The sequence below is a fragment of the Staurois parvus genome, unplaced genomic scaffold (genome assembly GCF_062004578.1).
Source record: "Staurois parvus isolate SC_StPar_1 unplaced genomic scaffold, SC_StPar_1.0 ptg001681l, whole genome shotgun sequence".
Lineage (NCBI taxonomy): Eukaryota > Metazoa > Chordata > Amphibia > Anura > Ranidae > Staurois > Staurois parvus.
Window position 1 is genome coordinate 12,985 of NW_028319477.1, and position 19,169 is coordinate 32,153.

The 19,169-nt window shown below is 44.5% G+C and overlaps 1 protein-coding gene across 1 annotated transcript in view; it reads right to left on the reverse strand.

Annotated features, from left to right (window-relative positions):
- Nucleotides 1-18,830: 18,830 nt before the first annotated feature.
- Nucleotides 18,831-19,169, reverse strand: part of LOC149434768 (stereocilin-like) — a 50,557-nt gene continuing 50,218 nt past the window's right edge. Inside the window, exon 11 of the mRNA XM_089663410.1 lies at nt 18,831-19,016. Within this exon, the coding sequence (XP_089519536.1) occupies nt 18,934-19,016 (83 nt within the window). The 3' untranslated portion in view covers nt 18,831-18,933. The remainder of the gene's footprint in view (nt 19,017-19,169) is intronic.

Genomic DNA, 19,169 nt, shown 5'->3' on the forward strand with positions numbered 1-19,169 from the left:
AATGGTCTCTGTGAGGAGCACCTGGTCTTCTCTTTATGTGGACCTCTTCAGACCCCAGAAATGGCCCATCCACCTGGCTATCTTGAAGAGTATCCCAGAGCAGGAGATTCTAGAACAGACTGGTAGTACTGTCCCAGGGAGAACTGGTTGTGTGTGGCCCCTAGGAGCCCTCCTGTAGGCCCCGGGGGTGTAGAGGTCCTCTATCTTTGTGTCCTGTAGCTTTGGGTAACCTCTTTCAGCTCTTACAATGAGTTAATTTCTTTCCCAGCTTAAGCAGGCCATACATGGTTCAAATTCCAACCGATTTTTTTTTTGGAAATGGAAAATGTTCGCTCTGTAATCCGATGGTGTCAGCAATGATTTCGAAAACCAGATGTTATTCACGAATTTGCCGACATGCCCGATAAACGAAATGGGGAGGAACCATGAGAATTGGCCGGTGCCATCGCCCCACTAACAGAGCGAAAATCGGCTGATTATTCTTAGGTCTGATTTTCACACGAAAATCGTTCGGAAGTTGATCCGTGTATGGCCGGCTTTACAGGCTGTCCTTCCTCGGTGAAGTGCAGGGCAGTGGAGCTCCCACTGTTGGCTTCCTTCTGCCATCCTTTGGACCTCCAGCCTGGAGGCAGATCCCCCTTTTCTCCGGGGCCCCTCCCAGGCTACACAGCAGCAGACCTCATCACTCTATCTTCCACCCGACTCACTGCTGGCCAGGCTGTCTCATAGTTATGGACTGATTAGTCCACCTTGCCTAGGGATTGGCCAGATTCCCATAAATATGTAGACCAGCACCTTCTGGCCACTACCCACTAGCTTCTAGAAACGTCTCCAGAACTGGGGGGGGGTATCAGAGGCCTGACTTATAGAGCCCTCCAACCTGACCTAAAGTAACCCCGCTGACTCACACCCAGGCTTCTAACAAGCCTCTAACGACACTACAAACTATGTGCACCAGAGGGCGCTACTAAACTAATGGAAAATAAATTGGCAAGTCCCTAAAAAAAAGCCAATTTTTCAGACTACGGCAGATCGGCTGAACGTTCGATGTGCCCATCATTGGAATCCATCCATTTATAGTGAGTGCACGACTTATTGTTTATATGTAAGTATAGGGATAATAACATGGGAACTCCATCATCTGTGCCCAGAGCCGGTGCAAGGATTATTGTCTGTGTGACAGGAGGGGGGCAGTGGGTTGGGGGGGGGGGGGCAATGGGTCAAGAGGGGGGGAAGTGTGACAGGAGGTGGGGGCAGTGGGACAGGAGGGGGTAGTATGACAGGAGGGGGCCGTGTGACAAGAGGATGGCAGTGGGAAAGGGGGGGGGGGGGCAGTGTGACAGGAGAAGGGGGCAGTGGGACAGGAAGGGGGAAGTGTGACAAGAGGGGGCAGTGGGACAGGAGGGGGTAGTATGACAGGAATGGGGCAGTGTGACAAGTGGGGGGCAGTGGGACAAGAAGGGGCAGTGTGACAGGAGGGGGGGGGGCAGTGGGAGAAGAGGGGAGCAGTGGGACAGGAAGGGGTGTGACAGGAGGGGGGGCAGTGGGGGAAGAGGGGGGCAGTGGGACAGGAAGGGGTGTGACAGGAGGGGGGCAGTGGGACAGGAGGGGGGGAAGTGGGAGAAGAGGGGGGCAGTGGGACAGGAAGGGGTGTGACAGGAGGGGGGGCAGTGGGAGAAGAGGGGGGCAGTGGGACAGCAGGGGAGAGTCAGAAAGCTGCTGCGCCAGAGAATATATTTGTAGGCTGCCGGTCCTCCCTCCTAGCGGGCGTAAAATAGAATACAAGATTCTTTCTGTTTCAATACATTTTTATTAAAAGACTTGTAAACACGGATGACAACAATCCAACCAAAGAAAGTATTTGTAAATATCAGGATTTGTCTGTATTTCACATTACTCTCCAGGAAAGAACCTCCCTCATCCATTCAGAACCTCCCGCATCCATTCAGATCCTCCCGCATCCATTCAGATCCTCCCGCATCCATTCAGATCCTCCCGCATCCATTCCATTGTGCTTAAAAGCTGAACTCCAAGAGAAGTAAATGTCATCTAAATCCGTCGGTCACGTATTCTTCATACATCTCGGTGATCTTTGAGTATTTCTTCCAGATCTGTGCAGGAATCCAGTGTCAGACTTCCTGGAATAAAGACCGCTCACTGCTGCTCTCTCTCCTTGTGCAGGGGGACTGGTCTTGTCTCCGCCCCCCTCCTGTAGGTTTCTGCAGGCAGCTTGTAGTGGGGGGAGCCTGTTGGGCCCCTCCCACAGCTTCTGCACATCTCAGTGTGAAATTTTGTGCATTATTAATAATAATAATGGGATATGCTAGTTTATAATTCATCAAAAGAAGGTCATGAAAATGATGCGCTTGGATTTGTATGAATTTTCGGGAGGGGAAATTATGGAAAGTTTAATGGATGAATAATGAGCTTTATTATTATTTATTCACTTTTAACAAATTTATTTACTTTTAACATGGCACCCATGTGGTGCCATGATTTATACACCGTGCATCGAGAAAGTATTCTAAACTTTTAACTTTTGCCACATTTTGTTATGAAATGAAATACATTTTTTTCCTCCACATTCTACAAACAATATCCCATAATGACAACATGAAAGAAGTTCGTTTTGAAATCTTTGCAATTTATGAAAACTAAAAAGCAAAAAAAAAACCCTGTGTATATCAGTATTCCCAGCTTTTGCTCCATACTTTGTTGGCCCCTTTAGCCCCCATTCCAGCTTCAAGTCGTTGTGAGTATGATGTTACAAGCTTGACACACCTATTTTTGGGCAATTTCTCCCATTATTCTTTGCAGTCCCAAGAGTTGAATTTGACCTCAAGATCATAAGAGGTCAAAACTGGCATTGAATGTTGTCGTGTCAGAAGACTATTGCAGGCCATGGACGGGTCAAAAATCTGCCGTTTAAAAAAAAAGAAAAAAAAAAAACATGAAAAATCAGTCGTTCGATCGGCCAACGTTACCACCAACGGTAAAAAAAATCGTCCGATTTTCATCCCGTCTATGGCCGGCCTTTAACCCCATAATTACTTCTGTCCCTGCAGAGACGGGAACAATACATAAGAAGAAGAAGAAGAAAAAAAGAATACGAATTCCAGTCCACTATAATATTGTATATGAAAAGTCTTGCGGATGTAACAAATGTATCCATTTCGGATACAGATGTTTTTATTTGGATACATTTGTTGCAACCGCAAGACTTTTCATATAAAATATACCGTATTTGCCGGCGTATAAGACGACCCCCTACTTTTCCTGCTAAAATTTAGTGTTTGAGCTATACTCGCCGTATAAGACTACCCCTCTTCCAATGCACACCAGTGGCAGGAATAGTGCCCCATCATTGGTATCAGTGGGAGGAATAGTGCCCCATCATTGGTGTCAGTGGGAGGAATAGTGCCCCATCATTGGTATCAGTGGGAGGAATAGTGCCCCATCATTGGTATCAGTGGGAGGAATAGTGCCCCATCATTGGTATCAGTGGCAGGAATAGTGCCCCATCATTGGTGTCAGTGGGAGGAATAGTGCCCCATCATTGGTGTCAGTGGGAGGAATAGTGCCCCATCATTGGTATCAGTGGGAGGAATAGTGCCCCATCATTGGTGTCAGTGGGAGGAATAGTGCCCCATCATTGGTATCAGTGGGAGAAATAGTGCCCCATCATTGGTGTCAGTGGGAGGAATAGCGCCCCATCATTGGTATCAGTGGGAGGAATAGCGCCCCATCACTGATGTCAGTGGGATGAATAGCGCCCCATCACTGGTGTCAGTGGGAGGAATAGTGCCCCATCATTGGTATCAGTGGCAGGAATAGTGCCCCATCGTTGGTGTCAGTGGGAGGAATAGTGCCCCATCATTGGTATCAGTGGGAGGAATAGTGCCCCATCATTGGTATCAGTGGCAGGAATAGTGCCCCATCATTGGTATCAGTGGGAGGAATAGTGCCCCATCATTAGTATCAGTGGGAGGAATAGTGCCCCATCATTGGTGTCAGTGGGAGGAATAGTGCCCCATCATTAGTATCAGTGGGAGGAATAGTGCCCCATCATTGGTATCAGTGGGAGGAATAGTGCCCCATCATTAGTATCAGTGGGGGGAATAGTGCCCCATCATTGGTATCAGTGGGGGGAATAGTGCCCCATCATTGGTGTCAGTGGGAGGAATGGTGTCCCAACATTGGTGTCAGTGGGAGGAATGGTGTCCCATCATTGGTGTCAGTGGGGGGTGGAATAGTGCCCCATCATTGGTGTCAGTGGGGGGGGGAACAGTGCCCCATCGTTGATGTCAGTGGGGGGGAGGAATAGTGCCCCATCGTTGGTGTCAGTGGGGGGGAGGAATAGTGCCCCATCGTTGGTGTCAGTGGGAGGAATAGTGCCCCATCATTGGTGTCAGTGGGAGGAATAGTGCCCCGTCATTGGTGTCAGTGGGAGGAATAGTGCCCCATCGTTGGTGTCAGTGGGAGGAATAGTGCCCCATCATTGGTATCAGTGGGAGGAATAGTGCCCCATCATTGGTATCAGTGGGAGGAATAGTGCCGTATCAGTGGGAGGAATAGTGCCCCATAATTGGTGTTAGTGGGAGGAATAGTGCCCCATCATTGGTGTCAGTGGGAGGAATAGTGCCCCATCATTGGTATCAGTGGGAGGAATAGTGCTCCATCATTGCTATCAGTGACACCAATGATGGGGCACTATTCCTCTCACTGACACTTGCTGACTCTGTTCTCGTATGGTGCTGCTGCAGCCAGCATATGTGGTTGCAGCAGCACCTCTACACTGACCACTTACCTGCTGGTCCTGCACTCGATTTTCGCGGGACCGCTCGGCTCCACCCCCTCGCCGGTGATTGGCCGCCTGTGTGCCTTTCCTGAGCTACAGTTCTGGCGGCCAATCACTGGTGAGGAGGCGGAGCCGAGCAGCCGCACGAACATCCAGTGGCCGAACTGAAGGCGCAGCCGCGCTTCCTGGACCGGATCGTCGTGGGACCGGAACCAGGTAAGAAACAGCCGCTGCCCACCCCTGTACTTAGTGTCCCTTCCATTGGGGGAAGGGGGGGGGCGGTGGCGGCAACGCGCCGCTCCCCTAAAAAGTGTCAGTATGCTGTATACCGGCGTATAAGACGACCCCCGACTTTTGAGAAGATTTTCAAGGGGTAAAAAGTCGTCTTATACGCCGGCAAATACGGTAATAGCGGACTGGAATTCTTCTTTTTCTTCTTGCAGGTCACGGCTCATGCGCAGATTTTTTATCGGTAAAACGATCGGCCAATTTGCCCATCATTGCCGGGAAAATCGGCCGATCGTCAAAATCAGCCACGAATTTTCCAACTTTACCGATAAAAAAAATGTGCAAAAACACCGAAAAACGGGCAACCACTTAACCCACTAATGGTGCAAAAATCATCCGATTTTTGTTTCGGACTAAAAAAAACGGCCGATTTTCGACCCGTCTATGGCCGACATATGACTCCACTCCTCCACCTTTAAAAAGACCCTGAGATCCCACTCAGATTTCCTCCAGTCTTGTTATTTTTTTTTTTTATCATTATATCTTTTATTAATTTTCTTTAGATAAAGTAAGAAACAATACAAATAATAATATAACTTTATCACATCAAATACACCCACTTTACCCAACCCCACAGTCTTGTTAGATCCATACATCTGATTCCTCAAAATTAGTCACGGGCCGAACACCCCCCCCCTGTTCGGTTCACAGTCGAACATAACGTAAGCTTGACCTCAAACTTCGAACAGAGCGGACAATTCCTAACCCCAGGTTCTCACCTAAGTGTTTTCTGCGGTGTTTTGCATAAAACGCACTACGGTCCATTTAACATGATTTCCTATGGGGCACTTTCACATCTCCGCGTTGTCACCCGGTGCGTTTTGTGGAAAGGGTCAGAGACATTTTTTGCATGCAAAAATGTGCTTTTTTTGGTTCTATAGGCTTTAACCCCTTGCCTACCAGGCACTTATACCCCCTTCCTTACCAGGCCAATTTTCAGCTTTCAGCGCTGCCGCACATTGATTGACAATTGCGCGGTCATGCAACATTGTACCCATATGAAATTTTGATCATTTTTTTCTCACAAATAGAGCTTTCTTTTGGTGGTATTTAATCGCCACTGGGCGCTTTACTTTTTGCGCTATAAATTAAAAAATGTGCAAAAAATTAGAAAAAAAAAAAAAAGTTTATTTGTATCTTTTATAAAATTTTTCAAACAGGTATTTTTTCTCCTTCACTGATTTGCGTTGATGAGGCGGCACTGATGGGCACTGATAGGTGGCACTGATGGGCACTGATAGGCAGCACTAAAGGGCACTGATGGGCAGTACTAATGAGGTGGCACGGATAGGCGGCACTGATAGACAGCACTAATTAGGGGTCACGGATAGGCGGCACTGATATGCAGCACTGATAGGCGGCACTGATAGGTGACACTGATGATGGGTACTGATAGACGGCACTAACTGGCATCACTTCTGGGCACTGACTGGCGGCACTGACTGGCACAACCCCTGGGCACTGACTGGTGGCACTGACTGACAGCACTGCTGGGCTGCACTGGTGGGCAGCACTGGTGGGTGGGCACAGGTGGGTGGCACTGGTGGGCACAGGTGGGTGGCACTGGTGGGCACAGGTGGGTGGGCACAGGTGGGTGGCACTGCTAGGCACATGTAGGTGGCACTTCTGGGCACAGGTAGGTGGCACTGCAGAGTGGCACAGGTGGGTGCACTGCTGGGCACAGGTGGGGGCACTGCTGGGCACAGGTGGGGGCACTGCTGGGAACGGGTGGGCGGGGCTAGTGGGCGCACTGCTGGGCGGAACTTGCGGGTGTCACTGCTGGGCACCGATCATCAGGGCACTGATCATCAGTGCCCTGATGATCGGTGCCGATCCCCGCTCTGACAACTGCCGGTTCTCGGCAGTACTTTCCTCACGATCTGACAGCGTGAGGAAAGTGCAGCCGAGAACCGGCATTTCCCTGTGATCAGCGTGTCATTGGACACCGCTGATCACGTGGTAAAAGGCCGGTGGGATCGGCCTTTCACCACATCACGTGATCAGCTGTGTCCGTAGGACACAGCGATCACGGAGATCGCCGGGTGCGCGCCCCCTGGGGCGCGCAGGAGAGTGCGTTCTGGGAGGACGTCATATGACGTCCACTCAGAACTGGCCGGCCGCGGTGAAGCCGTCATTCGGCTATGCGCGGTCGGCAAGAGGTTAAATGGAAATACTGCAGAAAAGCATGTAGTGCATTTTTGAGGCGTTTTCCATTTTAAATCTACCTAGCAGTAAGAAAAAAAACGCAAAATGCATAAAAAATGCAGGTGCAAAAACGCAAAATGCAATGCAGAAACGGCTCAAAAGCAACCTGCATAGGTATGAACCTAGCCTAAGGTTTGCTTGCGTTTTGAGCCGCTTCTGCATTGTATTGCATTTTTTGTTTTTGCAACTGCATTTGACTAATTTTTGCTGCATTTTTGATACGTTTTGCATTTTTTCCTTCGTTTTCTTACTAGGCAGATTAAAAATGCAGCACAAACGCACTACATGCTTTTATGCAGTGTTTCCATTGAAGTCTATAGTACCAAAAAACGCAACTTTTTGCGTTCAAAAAGTTCCCTGACCCTTTCCAAAAAACGCACCGGGTGAAAACACGGAGACGTGAACCTGTCCCATAGGAAATCATGTTAAATGGACTGTACTGCGTTTCTGCAAAACACAAAACACTGCAGAAAACGCTTAGGTGTGACCCTAGGGAAAGCATTATCTTACTGCATCTGAGTACATTGTAAGATATTGCACAGCTACTAAACGCTTTAATGTTTCAGCTGTCAGCGGGGTTCCCCACTGACAGCTGAATGTAAAAAGGATTGCTGGCAATTAAAAAAAAACAAAAAAAAAAAAAGATGTGGCCCCCCCCCCCCCTTCAAAACAAACCCTTCGGGTCTGGTATGGCTTTTGAGGGGAACCCCCATGCCAACATTTTTTTTCAAATGGCTTGGGTTCCCCCTCCCCAAAATCCATATCAGACTCTTATCCAAGCATGCAGGCCAGGAAAGGTAGGGACAAGCAAGTGCCCCACCCTCTTTCTGAAAGATACCAAGCCACATGCCCTCAACATAGAGGGGTGCTTTGGGACAGGGGGCTCCCATGTGGGGGCACCTGACTCACCTGTATCAATGAACAGATCCTAATGTTCCTGTGTCAACTGTGCACAGCATTGTCAAGACCTTTCCAGCCCATGGCACTGTAGCTAATCTCCCTGGACGTGGACGGAAGAGAAAAATTGATCAAAGATTGCAACGAAGGATTGTTGTAATGGTGGATGAAGAGCCTCAATCAACTTCCAGACAAATCCAAGCTGACCTTCAGGCACCGGGTACAACTGTGTCCACTCACACTACACGTCACCATCTGAATGAAAAGTGGCGCTATGGTAGGAGATCCAGGAGGACCCCACTGCTGACACAGAAATATGGTAGGAGACCCAGGAGGACCCCACTGCTGTCACAGAAATATGGGAGGAGACCCAGGAGGACCCCACTGCTGTCACAGAAATATGGGAGGAGACCCAGGAGGACCCCACTGCTGACACAGAAATATGGGAGGAGACCCAGGAGGACCCCACTGCTGACAAAGAAATATGGGAGGAGACCCAGGAGGACCCCACTGCTGTCACAGAAATATGGGAGGAGACCCAGGAGGACCCCACTGCTGACAAAGAAATATGGGAGGAGACCCAGGAGGACCCCACTGCTGACACAGAAATATGGGAGGAGACCCAGGAGGACCCCACTGCTGACAAAGAAATATGGGAGGAGACCCAGGAGGACCCCACTGCTGTCACAGAAATATGGGAGGAGACCCAGGAGGACCCCACTGCTGACAAAGAAATATGGGAGGAGACCCAGGAGGACCCCACCGCTGACACAGAAATATAGTAGGAGATCCAGGAGGACCCCACTGCTGACACAGAAATATGGGAGGAGACCCAGGAGGACCCCACTGCTGACACAGAAATATGGGAGGAGACCCAGGAGAACCCCACTGCTGACACAAAAATATGGTAGGAGACCCAGGAGGACCCCACTGCTGACACAGAAATATGGTAGGAGACCCAGGAGGACCCCACTGCTGACACAGAAATATGGTGGGAGACCCAGAAGGACCCCACTGCTGACACAGAAATATGAAGGGAGACCCAGGAGGACCCCACTGCTGACACAGAAATATGGGAGGAAACCCAGGAGGACCCCACTGCTGACACAGAAATATGGGAGGAGACCCAGGAGGACCCCACTGCTGACACAGAAATATGGGAGGAGACCCAGAAGGACCCCACTGCTGACACAGAAATATGGTAGGAGACCCAGGAGGCCCCCACCGCTGACACAGAAGTATGGGAGGAGACCCAGGAGGACCCCACCGCTGACACAGAAGTATGGTAGGAGACCCAGGAGGACCCCACTGCTGACACAGAAATATGGTAGGAGAACCCCACCGCTGACACAGAAATATGGTAGGAGACCCAGGAGGACCCCACTGCTGACATAGAAATATGGGAGGAGACCCAGGAGGACCCCATTGCTGACACAGAAACATAAAAAAGCCAGATTTCAGTTATTTTTTTTACAAAGGGTGCTCTACCAAATATTACCTTGAGGGTCCCAATAATTTTGTCCGGTCCATTTTTGGGGTTTTGCGTGGAATGTGTCAGATTTTGGCTTTTGTTTCTCCACTTTTTTGTGCCACCAATACAAACACAAGAAGTAAACACGAGAATGCTGAAACATTTGTCATTGCAACAGTTTGAGTGATATGACACGTTATCTGACAGAAATGCAGGGGGCCACCTATCACGGGACCACGCTTGGAGTCACTGAGCTCCTGAGAGCGACCCATTCTTTCACCAATGTTTGTAGAAGCAGTCTGCATGGCTAGGGGATGATTGTATACACCTGTGGCCATGGAGGGGATTGGAACACCTGAATCACATGATTGGGAGAGGATTGGAACACCTGAATCACATGATTGGGATGGGATTGGAACACCTGAATCACATGATATGGAGGGGATTGGAACACCTGAATCACATGATATGGAGGGGATTGGAACACCTGAATCACATGATTTGGAGGGGATTGGAACACGTGAATCACATGATTTGGAGGGGATTGGAACACCTGAATCACATGATTTGGAGGGGATTGGAACACCTGAATCACTTGATTTGGAGGGCTGGGACAGTACTTTTGGCAATATAGTGTAATGTAGGCCATACACGGGTCGAATGCTGAACAAATTTTCTTTAGAAAATTGGAAATTTCATGCATTTTGTAATCCGATGGCGCCACCATTGATTTTGAAATTCAGCCAATCAAGCCTTCAATTTCACCTCATGTTGCTACAGAAAAGAATTTTCATGGCCAAGAATTTTCTTTTCTTTCCAGGTCACGGTTCACACTCATTTTTTTTTCGTTTATATTTCTCACACGATTCTCCCATCATTGATTCAAAATTCGTTCGTCATTCAAAAAATTTCCAACATGCCCTATCACTCAAATTCGATTCACACGAAAATCGGCCATTTCTGTGACCCACAAGGACCGATCATCCGATAATCGGATCGTTAGTACACAGCTTTTGAGAGCCGATCACGACAATTCGTACGACAATATCCGAAGGGACAAGCGCAAAAACTTTTCTCGTACGATACCAGATCGTATGATTTTCATTTAATCAGTACAGTAATGCAGGCCATAGATGATTTATCGGCCAATTTTTGCACTGTTAATGGGTTAATTGGTCGGCCGTTTTTCTGGATTTTGGCACATTTTTTGATCGGTAAAGTTGTAAAAAAAATCGGCGGATTTTCACGGCAATGATGGGCAAATCGGCCGATCTTTTTACCGATAAAAAAATCGGCGCATGAGAGGAGATGAAGGAAGAAAGAAAGATGAAGGAAGAAAGAAGAAGAAGGAGGAAGGAAGGAAGGAAGAAGAAGGAGGAAGGAAGAAAGAAGAAGAAAGAAGAAGAAGGAAGAAAGAGGAAGGAAGAAAGAAGAAGGAAGGAAGAAAGAAAGAGGAAGGAGAAGGAAGAAAGAAGAAGAAGAAGGAAGAAAGAAGAAAGAAGAAGAAGGAAGAAAGAGGAAGAAGGAAGAAGAAGGAAGGAAGAAAGAGGAAGAAGAAGGAAGAAAGAAGGAAGAAAGAAGAAGAAGGAAGAAAGAAGAAGAAGGAAGAAAGAAGAAGAAGGAAGAAAGAAGAAGGAAGGAAGAAGAAGGAAGAAAGAAGAAGAAGACGGAAGAAAGAAGAAGAAGACGGAAGAAAGAAGAAGAAGACGGAAGAAAGAAAAAGAAAGAAAGAAAAAGAAGAAGAATGAAAAAGAAGAAGGAAGAAAGAAAAAGAAGAAGGAAAAAAGAAGGAAGAAGAAGAAGGAAGAAGAAGAAGGAGGAAAGAAGAAGAAGGAGGAAAGAAGAAGAAGGAGGAAAGAAAGAAGAAGAAGGAGGAAAGAAAAAGAAGAAGGAAGAAAGAAGAAGAAGAAGAAGGAAGAAGGAAGAAGGAGGAGGAAAGAAAGAAGAAGAAGCAGGAGGAAAGAAGAAGAAGCAGGAGGAAAGAAGAAGAAGAAGGAAGAAAGAAAAAGAAGAAGGAAGAAAGAAAAAGAAGAAGGAAGAAAGAAAAAGAAGAAGGAAGAAAGAAAGAAGGAAGAAAGAAGAAGAAGAAGGAAGAAAGAAAGAAAGAAAGAAGGAAGAAAGAAGAAGAAGGAAGAAAGAAGAAGGAAGAAGGAGGAAAGAAGAAGAAGAAGGAGGAAAGAAGAAGGAAGAAGAAGAAGGAAGAAAGAAGAAGGAGGAAAGAAGAAAGAAAGTAGAAGAAGAAAGAAAAAGAAGGAAGAAGAGGAAGAAGAATTCCAGTCCGCTATTTTATTTGACATTAAAAAGTATTGCGGTTGCAACAATGTATCTATTTGTATCAGAATAAAACCATCTGTATCCGAAATGAATACAAATGGATACATTGTTGCAACCGCTATACTTTTTCATGTCAAATATAACAGCGGAGCTCTCTGCAGGGACAGAAGTAATTAATTGCCGGCCGTAGATGGGTCAAAAATCGGCCGATTTTGTTACCGTTGGTGGTAACATCGGCCTATTGAACGACTAATTTTTCGTTTTTTTGTTAAAAAAACTGCCAGTTTTCGACCCATCTATGGCCTGCCTAAGTCATCTAAAAATACAATACAAATACAACGCAATACATGACATCACTTTTGAAATTCTTTTCTTTCATAGGTGAATTTTTGGAACTTTAGTAACCTTTTCACTTTCGATGTGAGACTAGCAGGCAAAAAAAAATGGCCGATCGTTCGTCCGATTTTCTCATCGTGTGTACGGGGCATAATAGTGCGAAATTCGAACGAAAATTCTTAGAAAAGATTTTCGAAAGAATATCCTTTCTGATTTCGACCCGTGTATGGGCGGCTTAAGTCAGGGGAAGAGGCTGCCTTAAATTTGGCATCTAAAGTGGAATACTCCTTTTCCAATCCTGCTGGGGCTCTTCCTTAATTGGAGAAGCTATTTGGGTTATGCTGTCTCTAATAGCTGTTCTCTGGGCACAATACATTATTCTTTCATCCCTCCTCTATCCTAGTCTATTGGGGGGTCCCGTTGTCTTGACTCTGGGCTTATGATGGAGATCCTTTACTTTTTCCACCTTTGGTGTAGGCGTGTGCGGTTCTATTCGTTCCGAAATGAAATTTGGGCGAATTTTCCATTTGGAGATTTGGATGTATCAAATTACAATAGTAACAAATTTAGAGGCAAATACATCTTTATTTTATTTTAGTAGAAACATCATAAAAGAAAAGAAAGGTACATACAGGTTATGCCAAGCCAACTGGAAAGTGCGCAAACAACACGCGTAATGAAAGTCTACACGACTCAGAGGCAAAACGGAGAATATAACGTATGAAGTCCATGTGAGCGCTACATGAGCAAAAACAACAGGATGCGTCTGGAGGAATCCACTTGGCGAGGAACATCACATGGTACAATGATAAAAGTGGAAAATGTAGAGAGCGAGAGCCGGGCAAGAACAAGAAAGGTAGTCTGAGAAAGCTAAAGAGAGAGAGGAGGAGAAAAAATAAAAATAGAAGAAAGTAAAAAGATTTTTTTGGGAGGAGGGAAGGTAGTGGGTTAGGGGGGGTGAGAGTCAGGACCAAAACAGGGAGCATCAAGATGAGGAAGATCAAAATGAGGGGTTGGAGCAACCATGGACACATAGGCCAGATGTCAGGGGAGTGAAACAGGATGAGACCAAGTGAGGGGTGGAGAGATGTGCCAAGAAGCGTTCCACAACTAGCCCATCTATGAGGGTGAGGCCTCGCTGTGCACTTCAGGTGGTAGCATCTCCTTAAGGGCGGCTGAGGAGGAGAAATGAAGCCAGATAAACCAAAGCATTTTATATTTCTCAGAAGAAAGAAGAATAAAGGACACAGGATAGGAAAGTAGAGGAGAGAGAGGGTAGGATCACCAACTCCGTTTAGGGCAGGGCATGGATGAGTGTAATTATAGAGATGGAATCCACCCGAAAAGTAAGAAAAAAAGGGAGAGCCACTAGGTGGGGTGGCTCTAAAAAACACAGAAAACATAACAAATAATGGACAGAAATCTGTCCAAACATCAAACAATGCACAATGGTAGCACCGAGAGGTGAGGAACGTCCAAAGAACATAGAGCAGAACAAAGCCCAGGCCTCCCACAGGGAATGAATGGCGTGGAAGGCCACTCAACTGGGTGAGTAACACATAAAAAAGTTGAAGTAGACCCTCATACAAAAAAAGAGCTACTATTTTGGTTTTTATTAACCACACAAACAGATTAAGTGTGCTGCATAGGGAGTTCCAGGGATACCCCGAAAGCAATAATTATGAAATACCCCATAGGATTGAAGGAAGCCCCACACTACCCACCTAGGAGACACACAAGGGGATGTGAGAGCCTTCCACAATCCAAGGTGGTCAGAGCATGAAATCATTATTGGATATCAACAGAAGCAATCAACCAGCAAAACCTCATAGATCGCAGGCCAAGGGTAAAAACCCTCAAGGAGGAGGCAAAGAGGGAACACCCCCCCATTTAGGCAGAGAGTCAGTCAATCATCTGGGGCCTTGTGGGAGGAGGACCTTGAACGTTTCTTCTTGCCTTGTCATTGCCATTACGGGTTGCCTTGTCGTTGCCATTACAGGGTGAAAGGTAAACCCGGCGTTGTCGGTGGAAAAGGCCAATCCGGTAAAGACACTTGGGACAGTTCGAAGGTGCCAAGGAAGGCAGGTAAATCTCCAAAAGTGCGAAACTGTGCAGTCTTGCCATTGTGGGAGGCCTGGAGTTGATAAGGGAATCTCCACTGGCACCGGATTTGGCGATCTTGAAGTAGTTACGTGAGTGGATTTAAGGCCATGGGCATATTCAGGGTCTGATGGGAGAGGTCTGGAAGGATCATGACAGGAGTCTGGTTAACCCCTTGACGCCGACGTCACACAAATATACGGCCCCGCGGAACTGGGCTTTTTTCCGTGGGGGCCGCATATTTGCTCACCTGTCTTTGTGCTGGGAGCGCACCGCACTGCACGATCCCAGCACAAAGACCGTGGTGTCACTGAGAGCTCCGGGTCCCATTCTAACGGTCGGGACCCGGGACTCCCGATTCCGGGTCACATGATCACTGTGATAGCCTCTGATTGGCTATCACAGTGATCAGTCACTGCAGCATGGCCCCCTTGTTTTTTTCTCTCTTTCTATGAATGGAGAAGAGAGATACATTGTATCTCTTGAACTCCTGGCATGGAGAGAAAAAAAAAGTTTGTAAAGAAAAAAAGCTAAATAAATATCTATTTAAAAAAAAAAGAAAAAAAGAAAATATAGCTAGATCAAGGTTTGATCTAGTTCAGTGCCAGGGTTATTGTTTGGGTCAAGGTCAGGGTCAAAGGTCAAGATTAAATAAAAATTAGGTTAGTGTCCATATCAGTGTGTTTTAGGTAAAAAAAAAAAAAAAAAAAAACTAAAACAAAATGCGCACTATTGTTTCTGGGCTGTACTCCTGTACTCCGGGTACAAACAACAAATACATACACATATGTGGTATCGCTGCAATCATCAAGAGCTGGAGAATTTATTTTGGGTTGTTCTTTGGTGGTAGGTTATGGTAGTAACAAGACACACACAGCTAATTAAAAAAAATATTTTTTTTTTACTATTTTGGGTCAGTTTTCTTTTGATAATAAAAAAAAAATCAGGAGATATCCATTACCATTTACCACCAAATGAAAGCCCAATTTGTCCTGAAAAAAACGCGGTATAATTCACCCGGATGTACAACATAGTTGTGATGATACGGACGGTTTTACTAACACGTGTCAAAGTTGCAAAATTCTGCGTAGGCATTTAGATTAGTTTTACCCTCAGGCGTGAAGGGGTTAAAAGAGTATGGTGTCCTGCGTACTGGCTGCGCGCTTGATGGCATCTTTGACCTTGTGATAATGAACTCTGCACAGCGTGTCCCGAACAAATGAGGGGTCGGGATTTCTCGGGTCTAAGGTCCTATGTACCCGATCCAATTCAATGGGCGCATCTTTGGGCTGTTTCATTAGTTGACTGAAAATAGAAGTAGCTGCTGCTGCTAAGTCTTTAGGTTCCACTGATTCTGGAATGCCCCGAATTCTGATATTGTTGCGACGGTTCCTGTTTTCGGTCATCCTGTTGGTACATAAGTTGCTGTAATAGTACCGTGTGAGAGCTGAGAGTCTCTTCATGGGATTGCAAGGCGTTACAAAGTCCATCAGAGGTGTTTTCAATTTCTTCCATTCGGACACATATATATATATATCTCTTTCTTAAGTTCTGATATCTCCTGTTTATATGTCTTTTCAATGCGCTCAAAATCATCCTTGGTAGGTAGGGATTTAATATAAGAATGCAGAGATCTGATGTGGGACTGCAGGTCCCAGCCGTCCCCGGAACATAAAGAGGTTTGGGAGAGGCTGCGAGAGCGTTGAGATAGCCGGTCCTCCTGGGGAGGAGAGGTGATTGAGGGACCCGTAGGTCGGCCAAAGGCTCTGGTCCAGGAGGAGCAAGAGGCGCCATCTTGCCAGCCGGGGTTGGCGAGGCTGCGGATCTCGTGAAAAAGCGGCCCAAATCGCCTCCAGAGCGGCCCCCTCCTGACTTTTTCGGGTCCCTCTGCTGGTTCTTACCCCTGTGTGGGGTTTAGAGATCCTTGGTGAGGGTACATAGCCCTGCGGGAGGAGTGAGGACCGGGAGCTGCCGAGGGACACGTCCTACAGCTCCATGGGCCAAGTCATGCCCCCTAGTAACAAATTTAAATGAATCCGAAATAACAAAACAAAATTTGACCGAAATTCGAATCGATTCGAACTCGAGACAAATTCTAAGGCAAATTCGAATTCAAAGACAAATTCAAAAATAAATTTGAATTCGAAAACAAGATAAAAATAAAATAGAATATAAAAATAAAAATAGATTAGAATAGAAGATTAAGGAATAGAAAAGGATAGAAAAAAATAGAAAATAAAAGAATAGAATAGAAAAGAATAGAGAGGAAAAATCACAACACAAAAGAAAAGAATAGAAAAGATAAGAATCAATTAGAATAGAAAAGAAAATATTAAAATAGAATAGAAAATCAAATAATAGAATAGAAAAGATTAGAAAATAATAGAAAATCAATAGATAAGAATAGAGGAAAAAAAGAACAGAATAGAAAAAAACTGAACGTAATACAAAGAAAAGAATAGAAAAGAATAGAATCAATTAGAATAGAAAAGAAAAAATTAAAATAGAATAGAAAAGATTAGAATCAATTAGAATATAATAGAAAAGATTAGACTAGAATAGAAAATCAATTATTAGAATTGAAAAGATTAGAACAGAAAATCAAAGACTGGCAAACAATAGAATAGAACAGAAAAATAGAATAGAATGAAATAGAAAGAATATAACGGTCTTATGAAATTCAATTTTGAATAGAATGAATTTTAATAGAATACATTGGAATAGAATGTAAAATAATAGAATAAAATAGAAAAAAATAGAGGAAAAAATAACAGACCAGAAATTAAAAGAACAGAATACAAAAGAAAATAATAGAAAATAATAAAATAAAACAGAACAAAAGAGATTAGAACATAAAGAAATAGAATAGAAAAGAATAGAATCAATTAGAATAGAAAAAACGGAAATAGAATAGATAAGATTAGAATCAATTAGAATATAATAGAAAAGATTAGACTAGAATATCAAAGAATAGAATAGAAAAGAACAAATAGAGAAGATTGGAATAGAGAATCAAAGAATAGAATAGAAAAGAAGAGAATTGAACAGAAAAATAGAAAAGAATGAAATAATGAAACAGAAAAATTATAACTGTCTTCCGAAATCTGAATTTCGAATAGAATGAATTTGAAAACAATACATTGGAATAGAATATAAAATATCAGAATAGAATAGAAAAGGAAAGAATAGAAAATATTAGAATAGAGGAAAATAAAAGAATAGAACAGAATACAAAAGAAAAGAATAGAGTAAAACAGAACAAAATAGACTAGAACATAAAGGAATAGAATAGAAAAGAATAGAATCAATTAGAATAGAAAAAATTGAAATAGAATAGAAAATCAAAGAATAGAATAGATGAGATTAGAATCAATTAGAATATAATAGAAAAGACTAGACTAGAATAGAATATAAAAAAATAGAATAGAAAAGATTAGAATAGAAAATCAAAGAATAGAAAAGAAGAGAACTGAACAGAAAAATAGAAAAGAATGAAATAGAAATAATATAACTGTCTTCTGAAATTTGAATTTTGAATAGAATGAATTTGAAAACAATACATTGGAATAGAATATAAAATATCAGAATAGAATAGAAAAGGAAAGAATAGAAAATATTACAATAGAGGAAAACAACAGAATACAAAAGAAAGGAATGGAATAGAAAAGAATAGAGTAAAACAGAACAAAATGGAATAGGAAATAAAGGAATAGAATCAATTACAATGGAATAGAAAGATTAGAATAGAATCTGAAAGAAAAAAATAGAATAGAAAAACAATAAACTAGAACAGAATAAAATGAAATAGAAAGAATATAACGGTCTTCCAAATTTCTAATTTTGAATAGAATGAACTTGAATTCAAATAAAATTCATTAGAATAGAAGATAAAATAATAAAATAGAATAGAATAGAAAGAATAGAACAGAAAATGAATGAAAAGTTTGCTGAAAAAAATAGAAATTTCCAATATGGTCGCCCAACTCTTCCTATCGCCCGTACACCATCAGAAACGCACACAGGTTGTGGATTATGGACTGTAACGCTTTAATTATTATTGAGTCCGTTAGAATGATTTTTAAATCCGATCGAAGTTTCGCATTCGAATAAATGAAACGAATTCCGAAAAACGAGTTAAATGGATCGAACGGAACGAGTCAAACAAGGAAGTGAAGAGCTTATCCCTGTGCTGCTCTACAAGGTTGACTCCACCACAGGGGCGGACTGACTATTCGAGCACTCGGGCGCTGCCCGGGGTCAGTATGGGGGCCCCATAAAATGCCTCTGGTACCTTTTATAGGCTTTTTGGGGGGTGTTTGGAGTGTGGGCACAGGGGCCCCATGATCCCCAATTGCCCGGGGGCCCCATGAGTTGTCAGTCCGCCCCTGCTCACACCAGATCTACTTACGGGAAGGAATGGAAGGCGGCCGAAAGGCGATTTTAGAGACAACACGATGCGAATTCAGACTCAGAATACTTTATTAGTCCCGACATTCTGACATCACACTGATATCTTCACCAACAGCGTTTGGCTCCACAGGGAGAGCGAGGGCGGCGATTGGTCTCAGCAGGTTATATACATGCAGGTCAGGACCACGAGATGAAGTAGAGGGCACAGTGAGCAGCAGTTGCCATGCGATTTTCCAGCTGGAAACAGAAGAGAACGATCGTTTTGAGTGAAGCGATTTATATAACCCAATATGATTCCCCTCTAGAGCAGTGTTCCTCACCCAGGGTGGCATATAGGCTCCCCCCCCCCCACCCCAGGGACCCAGTTTGGACTGGATTACTGTCTCGAGT